General features: G+C 43.0%; 2 protein-coding genes across 2 annotated transcripts; both read left to right on the top strand.

Moving 5' to 3' along the window:
• Positions 1-5,121: 5,121 nt before the first annotated feature.
• Positions 5,122-9,787, top strand: LOC109479335 (plasminogen-like). Its single transcript, XM_019781286.1, has 9 exons — positions 5,122-5,141; positions 5,239-5,516; positions 6,015-6,269; positions 6,585-6,671; positions 7,160-7,312; positions 7,893-7,940; positions 8,171-8,344; positions 9,215-9,262; positions 9,447-9,787. The coding sequence occupies exons 1-9, from the start codon at positions 5,122-5,124 to the stop codon at positions 9,614-9,616; spliced, it is 1,233 nt and encodes a 410-aa protein (XP_019636845.1). The 3' UTR covers positions 9,617-9,787.
• LOC109479334 lies at positions 9,756-11,600 on the top strand. Its single transcript, XM_019781285.1, has 5 exons — positions 9,756-9,759; positions 9,848-9,947; positions 10,172-10,427; positions 11,057-11,160; positions 11,380-11,600. The coding sequence occupies exons 1-5, from the start codon at positions 9,756-9,758 to the stop codon at positions 11,477-11,479; spliced, it is 564 nt and encodes a 187-aa protein (XP_019636844.1). The 3' UTR covers positions 11,480-11,600.
• Positions 11,601-12,951: the final 1,351 nt, after the last annotated feature.

The following is a 12,951-nucleotide window of genomic DNA, read 5'->3' as shown; positions in this document are numbered from 1 at the left end:
AGCACTAATCCTGACGTGGTTCCTATGGAAGAACCACAGAAGTTAGGACTTCCATCTATCTGCTGAGGCTCACATCTGTTGTAGTCAGCAACTTCTTAGACTGTGATGAAGAAAAGTTGTTTATCCTTAAGTTTCTGTCTAGGAGAGGAAGGAACAGCTGGCCTTTTTTCACTTTAGATGTTCCTCTTGCTACAGCAGTGGTTCTGACGATAGAATGATTGCAATAAAGCCTGGCACGAGAGACCACATTTGGTAGTAAAACAAACATGACGGAAAGTGTGTACAAAGTAACAAGGATGTTTGGGTACAGCATAGTGCAGAAGATGGGAGACTAAGGAAATATCACCACACACATCTTCACATGACAATTCAAACAATGTTAGAGTTGACGTGGGTGTTTTATTCTTCCTTGTTACCCGTCTTCAATTTTTACATCAACAACAAAAAAAATAAAATTTTGATTCAGCTTTTTTTATCCCCTTTTGTCCAGCATCACTAGCCTGGTATCCAGCCATTTAGGGCATGTGTCTGTGAAAGTTTTCCCCAGTGGTGGGTGGAGAAAACACAAGCCCAATAAGACTGGATCCCAGGCTACCCCATCACAACTGTAGGGGATCAGTTGGGACTTAAAAAGACCTGTTTGATGAATGAGGGTCTAAACATACATGTACCAGCTCTGTCGGATGGAAAAATGTCCACCTCACAGAGCATGTGGTCTGCAGCACTATTCATGTGAAGATTCATAAAACAATCCTTGTTATAAAACTTTCTAGTTCTATTCTGAACATGGTACATATTTATTTCTCTGTATCACATACAGTGCTGCAGAACAGATGAAGTCTGTACATAGTATAGCTAGCCAGCACAACCAACTATTTATGTGTAACTGTAATTGTGACTTCCTGTATACCTATTTTTTATAATTAAGTTGTGCAACCAAACATATTCTGTCAAAGTTGCCTTTATAAAAGCTGTGATAACATGTTGAGTTGTACAATAGTTTTGAGGTGGACAAGGCAACATAAGAACACTTCTATTGGGTATTTGCTTAATGGACAAAAATATAGGCACGTAAACATCTCAGGTCTACCTGTAAAGTTACTGTTGTAACAGTAACTTTTTTTGTAAAAAATTTCTGTTTTCCTTTTCATTTCAAAATATGAGAAGGAAAAGTTGAAAAGGAAAAAAAAGCAAGACTGTAGAATGTGCAAAAGGCAGTTGAGAAGGGTCTTCTCAGGTGTTTTGTTAAGTATTGTCACCAAAAATAGTTTGGACGAAGTGGAGAAAACCTGCGATGTGCAGTTTTAGAGTTAAGACATTCAAGTGTTCAGTTCTGTTGATGCAATCTTACATTAACCGACCTCTCATGGTGCTAACCAAAGTTGTTTTCTAAAATGCAGCTCAGAAAGCTGCATTGAAAGGAAAACTTGCTGTTTTTTGTTGCTATCTTACGTTATATTTGTTGTATTGACAGATACTATAGATGTATTCATAAATATATTTATATAAATATATATACGGTTCTGAGACCATAATTTGTGAAAGAACTTCCGGTGCAGGTATGGAGCTGATGCTGGGCGGAACCAATTCTTTCTCTGGTTCTTGGCAAATAGAAACCACAATTTCAAACGCGAGACAAACCTAAACCTAACAAGAATTCCCCATGCTAAACACTGCCAACTAGCCTGGGTATCCTATTTGTAAATATTTCTTAGGGAGTGAGTATGGGAGCCCCAGCATACAAATAGGACGGTACCTAGGCTAACTGCCAACACCAATGACCACTGTGTGTTAGAACCAGTGTGTTAGAACCAAGAACCAGAGAATATAATAGGTTCAGTCTGTTTACTAGATGAGCTTTATTATTAAATACATGTCAGTATTACAAACGAAACTTGCCTTTTCTGTGCTGAACCAAGCGCAGCTTATATATTCTGCAATACGTTTGTCGCATATCCGTGAAATCTGATTGATCATATGATATACGCAATGTGTGCGACAGGAAAACCGTTAATATGTTTGGTTTTGTTCAAAGATTATCGTTAAGTTGTTCATGATTTTCATATTGAAGTTGCTTTATGTCGAGCAATTTGACATTTGTTGAGAAATTTGAGAATCGTGCGTTGTCACTTTCTTAGTATGGATGACTGAATGGATTTCTCCCACTACATGTATATTAATAGACAGCTTAGCCCCGCATATGCCACATGTCATTTGGGTGTCTTCCACGCGCATGGATTTTTGCCTGATTTAAGGGGGGAAACACCGAAAATGGAAAAGCACGTCGTGTGGTAGCTATACAAGTGTACGGCATGTGTTTTTTTAAGTGATCCTCCACGCCCCCATCCAGTTGAATGGAACACTCCTAATCGCTACGTCACAAGTGCACCAGTGTGAATACCCGAGGAACAATGCATGGATCGGAAATGACTAACGTGTCTGAAAAGTTCTGTGACACATTTCCGTCACAAAGAGACCTAGCTGAAGATAGTTTCAACGTTACGGCGGTGATACTGTACATGTGAAGTTCTGTGGTGTAAAAGTTTTCCACTTAGTTAATACTAAAAAAACTAGCTCGGAGTTTGCCACGGAAACACGGGGGAGTCATGACGCCTTCTGGTCACCTGCTTTGCACGTTCCGACTCACCCGAGTCTTACAGGTTCTTGTTCTCACGTCCGTCTGCTGGACATGTCAGGGCATCAGAGCGGAAGGTATGTCTGCATTTATTTATACCTTTCCTCAGTTCCACAGACGTTTTAGCCAATAGTACATGGATATAATATGCATTTTTATGGCGTTGCGCTAAACCAAAGGCACAACCTTAAAACTGTGTACCAGTTATTGACGACTTTGTGTCGCTCCTAAAAATATTCTAACCATGACATAAGAGCTTGCCAGCTGATTCTTTCCTGATTTCTTCTAATACAGCAACAACGTGTGATTGTGGTGTGGACTGTGTGTCCAACTGTACTGCTGGTCACTACTGGGACAACGGGTCATGTACCGACTGTCCGGCTGGGTACTAGTAAGTACTACGGTTTTACTGGACCTTGGGTACTATAGGGGGTGTTATACCATACAAGGGGGCCTTGTGTGTCCAACTATATGGGGGGGGGTGGACTGTGTGTCCAAAATGCAACTGTACTGGGACAACGGGTCATGCACTGACTGTCCGGCTGGGCTGGGCACTAGTTAGTCTTTCTTCAACGTCTTTTTGGTTGTGCGCAGAAAGGTTTATATTATCATGCATAATACGATATATATCCCTTTCTAGTGCTCTGTAAATGTTTGGTAGCAACATGCTGCACTGAATGACGCCGTGTTGCCGAGCGTGTCCTTGTAGCCTTGTTTGCTAACAGTGGCAAGGAAATTCAATCAGGCAAGTCACAAAGCGGTGAGTGGAGTTCTGTGCACCTTGACGAACTCTGACTCACCAAACATGTACATGGCAACAGACGTTTCCCGAAACAGTCATAATCGACCCTCATAATCGATACAGGAGAGGAGTCTTTTTACAACGTTCTGTTGCGTAGAGTTTAACAGGGCTGGCGGCAAGACTGCTGTTTGCCGACGGCTGTTTGTTTGGTGCAGTTATGGCACGATAAATATTGGGTTAGGGTCCTGAGATGTCAATCAGTAGATACCATGGTCACCATGACACGCTGACTTTATAGTTCGTAGTTTTTTTAACATCTGTTACCTCTAAACCAAGTTCGATTTTTCCGTTTTTTCCCTTGTACGTCTCATGACGTTTGCTTCAAATGCTGTTAACGTATGAAAGAAGAGAACAATCCGTGACACAGCAGAACATAGCACCTTTGACCCTTCACGGTGTACACATTATGTTTACTCACAAAGCGTTACCCGTCTGTTGTGTGTACTCGGTCGGAGACATACCAGAAACATTCTGCCAATCCTTCTCTTTTCGTACATGTAGCTGTAATGAATACGGTACTTTCTGAATTCACAAGCCCTTTCCCAAAACTTAGCAAACAGCTGCAGAGAAATCTGTTCTTTGAAAAGGAATTGCCATACATGTAGGTAAAGAAAAACAGGAACAATCAGGGAAAAAGAGCGAAAAAAGAACGACGACCAATGATCAACATGATGATCAATTATTGTGTAAACTAATAACAACACGTGTGGTAACAACACGTGTGTGTATGTATGTATGTGTGTGTAATCTCCGAGCAGATCCTGCATTGGCAAGGCAGTATCCCACCGGCCACGTACATGTAGCATGTACAATTCATTGGCAAACGGAAACTGCTTGGCCGAAGGCATACTACGTACCTTGCCAATCGTAAGATCTGTCCAAACAGTTTGTGAGACGGTTTGTTTCCTCCCCAGCTGCCCTGGAGGCCGGCACTGTCTGCTGGGAGACAGCTGTATGTTCCCCTGTCCGTCAGGTACTTACACACCGGTCCTGAGGGCGACTAGTGAAGACGAGTGTCTCCCCTGTCCTCCTGGGTATGTTCATGTACACTCGCTTTGTTTGCTCTTAGATGTGATCGACAACCATGTACAAGTTGATGCTCATGACTTTTCTGACTACATCTGCATCAGTTAATCTTGCATTAACTTATTTGTGTTTATTCATTGTATCTAGTTTAAATGCCACAAGTCTTCAGTGGATTTCCAGGTCCTAAACCCCGGCCTATCTTGGCACAGAGTGACATGTGAGGGTCTGTTAGAACACTATCAGATCCTCATGCTCAACGAGTTACGCATGATCGTAAAGCTAGATGTAACACTCTTCGGCTGCTAATGCCAGACCCTTGGCCTATCCTGGCCTAGAGAGACTTTTGAGGTTGTCATTTAGTGCGTGTGTTTGATTGTAAACGAAGAATAAGTCACCTGTATCCTTACAGGTCCTACTGCCAGACCCCGGGCCTGGCCTGGCCCACAGGCGAGTGTGATCCGGGCTGGTTCTGTAGTTAGACATGTTAGATGTACATGTTTGCGCGTGTGTGTGTGTGTGTGTTTGTGTAGATGTGTAGATAGACATACATGTAGATGTATGACTAACAGTCTACCATACCTTACAGGTCCTACTGCCAGACCCCAGGCCTGGCCGGGCCCACAGGCGAGTGTGATCCGGGCTGGTTCTGTAGTTAGACATGTTAGATGTACATGGTCTGTTAGTGTGTGTGTGTGTGTGTGTGTGTGTGTGTGTGTGTGTGTGTGTAGATAGACATACATGTAGATGTATGACTAACAGCCCCCCTACCTTACAGGTCCTACTGCCAGACCCCGGGCCTGGCCTGGCCCACAGGCGAGTGTGATCCGGGCTGGTTCTGTACGGTCGGAGCGAAGTCTGCCCAGCCGGGGACGGTAGCGGAGGGCGGGCGCTGCTCTCCCGGCCAGTTCTGTCCGGGCGGCAGCTCCGAGGCCACGCCCTGCACCCCCGGGATGTACTGCGACAACCACGGGCTGGCCGAGCCCACCGGGAACTGTACTGCTGGGTACTACTGTCTGTTAGGGGCCAGAATTCCTAATCCGTATGACGGCGACACAGCCGGTATGACCATATACATTCGTACATGACGTATAGTCCTGTCAACTAACCAGGATGGAACCCAGGCTAAGGATAACGTACGATGATTGGAACCAAAAAAAATCTATTCTTAAAATCCTTATATCCTAGCTATGTTTTTAAATACCACGACTAGATATGGGTAAGTCATAAACTCCTTATATCTCCTGTTTGATGCTTTCAGTGCTGCTGCCTAGCTATGGCATCATTTCAGAGTCAAAATTTTGTCTCTTGAATAAACGTATATACGTTTACGATACTGCATGAAAATATAACTGCTTTGTGTACACGAAAGGATTCTTATTGCTTATGTAGGCTGACCATACATCAATTTATACTACTTTACACTTCTCGTGTGTATGCTTTAGGCATGTGAACGGCTTTTATGAGTGTAAGATGTGGGGTTAACGTGTTTGCCCATTCCAATATTGCTATGCTGCACTTGAAATTCAAATTCAACACAGTTGTTTGATCAACCAGAAACCTGCGTGGTGGGGGATGGGACATCCTACCGAGGAACCGTCTCTGTGACTGAAACAGGCTTGACGTGTCAGCGCTGGGACAGTCAGACGCCCCATGAACACGACAGGACACCCGCTAATTATCCTTCAGCAGGACTGGAGCAGAACTACTGCCGGAATCCGCGCGATCCAGTCGGCTGGACCGGAGTTTGGTGCTACACCACGGATCCCTACACGAGATGGGAGCTGTGTGACGTGCCAGTCTGTGGAAGTAAGCTGAGATCTTAGCTAGTGTTGGTGATCTACGCAGATTTTCACAAGGAATTGATGCAATATACTGTTGGTAAAGTTATTCTAAAAACATCACTAAAGAGACCACTGTTCTCTGGCACGCATAAGAATATATGTAACTTACAAGGTTACTATCATCCACTGCAACGCAGATTTCATACATTGTATAGAGGACTAGTGTACCTCATTAATACATAGAAGTTTAATTAATTAATTAATTAATGGATATCTAGATAAAATGTCAAGTAGAATCTTGGATTACAGCTTACAAATCTTTAACCTGCTATCGGTACAGGTGACATCTGTCCCAGAGGTTACTATTGCCCAGAAGGCAGCAGCTTCACAATCTCCTGCCCTCCTGGCACCTTTTCCAATAACTATGGTAAGTCATTCTCATTAGTTTGCAACTACAGTAAGATGCAACTCGGAGCATTGTCATTTCTCTATCTGTATACTCCTTATAACCAGCACAGCACAGAGCACCCCTTGAAAATCTGTAATTATGAAAATGCATCCTTTCTATCTACTTCTCATCATTACAATGGCGCTTATATTGCAAATCTATTGTTATCAATGCTCAATATGCCAACAATACGTAATACTCAGTGACATACATCTAGATTAGAGATTTTTTAAACATTTAATATTTAATATTTCAGAAATAACGACACGTTCACATCCGTAATGTCATCATCAACTACGACATGATTTTAAAAATCTGTAAATTCATTTACATAGAAGAAAGCAGAAGAATTATAGAGTAAAAATCTGATATAGATAAAGGCATAGCATAGTTTACTCAGTATCTAATTTAATGCATTGAGCCCTGTTCGGCAAGAATACACATCATTGTTATCGTTGTTATGACAGGTAACAGGCAGCTGGAAGACTGTATAGCCTGCACCATGGGGAGTTACTGTGCGGGTTATGAGAACACGGGGCCCACTGGACTGTGTGATGCCGGGTACTACTGCCCGGGCGGACAGCGAACACCCAGTCCTCCAGACTACATCTGTCCACCGGGTAAGTACCAAGTACTGTCGGTGTCATACCCAGATTTTGTTCTTTATTTGTGACATCAAAAAGCAAACCTTGCAGCAGGGATGAGAATCCCTGAATTGGAAGAGTTTGCGTACAAAAATTACAAATTACAGTAGACAAGACAGATAATATGTACAGTCCTTCATATACAATACAATACATTATTATATACCAAGCAAAAAACCTTAATACAGGTGAGGTTTGGGAAAGATAAAGCTTGGTGATATAATAGTTCTTTGATGTACAGGGCTATGGCCCTATGTGGAACAGACTGTGGTTCTGATGTATGGTTCATATGTATTGTGTATGCTTCATTTCAAACAATGTTCAGCATCATGATACATAAACAATGGAATGAGTGAAACTAACATTCAATATAGTAGCATATACATGAAGTACCGACTGTAAAGGCAGACAGCTGCTGCAGTAAATGGACAACATCCTGCCTAGGTGATAAAAGTGTACAAAATATATTTCTCTTAATCTTAACGTAAACCCTTGCCCATACCTTGCACCCACAACTTAAACTTTCCACATCCCCCTCTCACCTATAACACTGCAGGACACTTCTGTACACGTGGCAGCCACGCGCCTCAGCCCTGCCCAATAGGTGAGTCTAATGTCAACATTCTACGGTAGAAACATCCTGACTGTGGCAGTGTCCATTCTGTAGTAGGTGGAAAGTTTCTATTAGACTTGTGCCAGCAAACCATGGCAAATGGTACAATTTCCACAGAAAATATGAGCTTACCTCTGGATCCCAAATCTAAGCCCCAATACAAAGCACTGCAGTTCAGCTCATGCTCAACTGTTCTTGTATCGCTGTTGGCCTCACACCAGGTACCTTCTCCAATGTGACGGGACTGAGGGCCGCTGAAGACTGTATAGCCTGCACCATGGGGAGTTACTGTGCGGGTTATGAGAACACGGGTCCGACTGGACTGTGTAATGCCGGGTACTACTGCCCGGGCGGACAGCGAACACCCAGTCCTCCAGAGTACATCTGTCCACCGGGTAAGTACCAAGTACTGCCGGTGTCATACCCAGATTTTGTTCTTTATTTGTGACACCAAAAGCAAACCTTGCAGCAGGGAGGAGAATCCCTGAATTGGAAGAGTTTGCGTACAAAAATTACAAATTACAATAGACAAGACAGATAATATGTACAGTCCTTCATATACAATACAATACATTATTATATTTTAATAGAAAGTTTATTGCAAATTCATGCCCGAGGGCTAATTGCAAGAACATGATAACAACAGTAAACAGTAGAATGATAATAAGTGATGCTAATGCTACTTTATATTTTATACATTTGTAGTTATTGTTGGGTTTGATTTCTTTTCCGTGTGCAGTGGAGTATGAAATGGCTGACGTTTTGCGAGATATATGAATTGGGAGGTGTTAATAGAAATGCAGTTTTTTGTAGGCTGGGAAGGTGAATAAAGCTGGGGAACATTTTGGTGACCATTTGACCATTTCATTATATACCAAGCAAAAAACCTTAATACAGGTGAGGTTTGGGAAAGATAAAGCTTGGTGATATAATAGTTCTTTGTTGTACAGGGCTATGCCCCTATGTGGAACAGACTGTGGTTCTGATGTATGGTTCATATGTATTGTGTATGCTTCATTTCAAACAATGTTCAGCATCATGATACATAAACAATGGAATGAGTGAAACTAACATTCAATATAGTAGCATATACATGAAGTACCGACTGTAAAGGCAGACAGCTGCTGCAGTAAATGGACAACATCCTGCCTAGGTGATAAAAGTGTACAAAATATATTTCTCTTAATCTTAACGTAAACCCTTGCCCATACCTTGCACTCACAACTTAAACTTTCCACATCCCCCTCTCACCTATAACACTGCAGGACACTTCTGTACACGTGGCAGCCACGCGCCTCAGCCCTGCCCAATAGGTGAGTCTAATGTCAACATTCTACGGTAGAAACCATTTCTAGAAACCGGTAACGTGCAAATGGTACAATTTCCACAGAAGATATAAGCTTACCTCTGGATCCCAAATCTAAGCTCCAATACAAATCACTACAGTTCAGCTCATGCTCAACTGTTCTTCTTGTATCGCTTTTGGTCTCACACCAGGTACCTTCTCCAATGTGACGGGACTGGGGGCCGCTGAAGACTGTTCCCAGTGCCCCGCGGGCCGGTACTGTGAGTCGGAGGGGATGACGGAGCCAGCAGGAGCCTCTGGAGGTGTGGAACTTTCTGAGCAAACTAGAATCCAGAGTTTTGACAAGGAATTGATGAAATAAACTGTTGGTAAAATTATTCTAAAAACATCACTAAAGAGACACCTATTGTTCATCTGCGCCAGGCGGCTGTTTCAAACTGTTCATACTTGTATAAGCAGAGCGGTAGTTTGTTAGGCTTGACCATATGAAGGTAAATATTATGCGTAAATGTTACTTTTCTACAAGTATCATTCCCTGATCTTGGTTTATCAAGTAATAGCTGATTAGCTGATTTCAACTCATCCTTTCCAGGTGCTGTTGCCGTCGGAAATCCATCCCCAGCTGCCCTGATCGCAGTGAGCGTTGTTGCAGGAGTTGCGATCGTCCTGGCTGTGGCAGTGTCCATTCTGTAGTAGGTGGAACGTTTCTATCAGATTACTAGTAGTTCCAGCGAAGCATGGAGAAAATGTCTACGTAGTAAATGAAATAACTGGCCTTGACTTTCATTAAATACAAATGCTCAAAAGTGCTATAAAGTAAACATTACTCGATAATGTAAACATTACAGTCACTCACAAATCTCACCTTTTGTGCAGTGTCCACAGAGCTTCTTAATAAGAAAAACATGCTTTTCAGCATAGGAAGTAGACTTGAGCTGAGAAAGATCCAGGATGCTAAGACACAGCTTGGTCGCGACGGAAGCTACAAGAGCATCCCCGAGCATCAGTATGAGACGATCCCGGACACAGTCCGTGGTCCTCTGCCCATTCCGGCTGCCAGGGTGCCGCCATTGGTGAGACACACCGACATAGAACTACAGGCCAGGGCCACGGGGCCCGGCATGGGTCGCCAGGGGGAGGGCGAAGGAGGCAGGAAGAGACGGCATCAAATGGTAAACACAGATAACCATCCATAAATACCTGTACTTTGTACTTACATGTACTTGTTCAGGTCTCATCAGTGATGTGTACAGTTCTACATATGGTTACTGACTAAATGTGCTTGGTGCCTTTTGATGTCTGCAGTGGTCAAACATAATTATGTTCTTCGATGTCACCCTGCCTTTGCTATACCTTTTACTGGCACCAGCGTTTCTCTCCGCCCCGTATTTACTGAGTAACGGTGAACACTGTTATCCAGTTACTAATGCAATATGCTAGCTGACACTAATGTCTGTAGTTGTCAAACATGTTCTTCACTGCCTTTGATTTGAATGATGCGTCTTAATCGACTTAACCGGGTTTCTCACTGTACGATGTGTAGCTTTGGGCTATTGTGTCTGTGCAACAAGCAAATATATTGCCTTTAATGCAGAACATGCCTCATCCCAAGGTGAAAATTGCCTAACTCCGTTTTCGTATTACAGACACGTCTAGAAGTTTCTCTGAAATTGAGAGCGACTTGGTAGTTCATAGCAACGTTTAGAAAGACGTGGCTGTAGCAATTTATGATTTTTTTTTAAAACCGTGGTCAGAACAGGTGAAGCAAAAACTCGAACGCAAAACCTTCGTTGATTTTCAGGCCAAGAACACTCGCGGTGGCCCAAGGGATACCAACGCCGGAGGTCCTACCAAAGGCCGTCCTATTGGCGGGATGCACCATTCACCTCGGCCAGGGGGGGCCAGGTATGTGTAAACCTTACACTGCAATGTTGGCCAAATGTGTCTTTTGAACTGGTGGTACTGGTGCAGCAATGTATAAATCGAGTACATAGAGTTGCTGGGTACTCTGCCGACACTATATTATTACACGTGGGAACACTGATATGATGTAGCTGACCATAAAACATGTAATTGCTAGTAAGTGTCTTTTGCCGACAAGTGTCTTTTCCAATATCATCTCAGGGTCCCTGCCGGATCTCCATGGACCCTTGAGCCTGACTACGACACGACTCGCGGCTACGTGTTCGAGAATGACGATGAGAGCGAAACGGATGTGGAGTAGCTACCAAGCAAGGCATCCCGGGCCGTGTGGTGTGTCCCAAACCGTGCCTGTCCCAAACCGTGCCTGTCCCAAACCGTGCCTGTCCCAAACCGTGCCTGGCCCAAACCGTGCCTGGCCCAAACCGTGCCTGGCCCAAACCGTGCCTGGCCCAAACCATGCCTGAGCGGGCACAGAACGGGACACAGCCTATCTGTCCAGAACCGTGTCCGGATGTGCTGTCAGTCATAGTAATTGTCGGGACCAGGCACGGTTTGGGACAAGGCCATCGCGTGTCCCAGAATGTAGATTTGCCCCAGGCACGGTTTGGGACACGCGCCGAGTGTCCCAAACCATGCCTGGGCACGGTTTGGGACAAGGCACGGTTCGGGACACAACATCGTGGCACAGTGTGCACAGTAAAGATCAAGATCACTTTAAAACGTCATCACCAGTCCCTCTCAGCTGTGTTTTGTGTATATTTGAATCCATATCCTCCATTTCGTTGTGCTCCTTTATGTGTCTACCCAAGTACACTTATCGAGGTGACCAGCATCTCTCAGGCGATGAACCAATGATTGAGCAGCTGAGAAACACGATGACCAGTTTAACAGCTTGTATTAAACTTTCTTATAGAAAAGCGCTAGCGGACTTGGCAACTAGATTTGGCAACTTCGACATGCAAAGTGAAAAAAATAAATAAAATACACACACAAAAAAAAACATCGCCAAGTTTAATCGGAATCCTTGACATTTTCTAGCTTATGAAACAGCAGCATTGTGAGATGTTATTGGACTCTATGACATTTTCAATCTGATGCGAACACTACTAAATAAAGAACAAGAGCTTGTACTGAGACGTGTAATTGGAATCGGTGACATTTATGATTTTGAAGACTTCCTTTGTATATATAAACTTCCTTAATAGAATAGGGCATCCACAGGTATAATTAGAATCAGTGATATTTACAAAGGTTAGGAGATTCATTTAAAGTTGGGTGCCGGAAAACAGCCTTAGAATAGAAGCCAGAGGTTTAACAGGAGAAATTACTGTTGAGAATTTTCATGATGTACAGTAGTAATGAGAGGCATTTTATCCTCCAGTAGGAAATAAAACTTGTATTAGATTGGGATTAAAAATAGTTCTTATCATTCTCTTGTCAATGCATTACGGTTAGGACAGAGATGTACTTATCTTACAATAAGCGACATGTTCTCATATCTTATAGCAACATTTTTTATGTTAATTATCTAATCAGTTTATTCTGTAACAGCGACCTGAATTACATGTATAAGACTTTTGTTTACATTTCTTTTCATAGATGCAAACGAGTTTACACACTCCAGTTATTATTTCTGTGTCTTGATTTTGTTTAATTAATCAATATTTCATTGTTTAATTTTGATGTTTAATTCAAATATGTTTTGTCTTAAGTTACCTTTGTTTGGGGTAGGCCCTTTGAAAAACCACCTAGGTTTCTGGCCTACCCCGCATA

This window comes from Branchiostoma belcheri, unplaced genomic scaffold (assembly GCF_001625305.1).
Source record: "Branchiostoma belcheri isolate BF01 breed outbred unplaced genomic scaffold, Haploidv18h27 scaffold48, whole genome shotgun sequence".
NCBI lineage: Eukaryota > Metazoa > Chordata > Leptocardii > Amphioxiformes > Branchiostomatidae > Branchiostoma > Branchiostoma belcheri.
The sequence above is the reverse complement of the archived record's forward strand: the minus strand, read 5'-3'. Positions and strand labels throughout refer to the sequence as shown.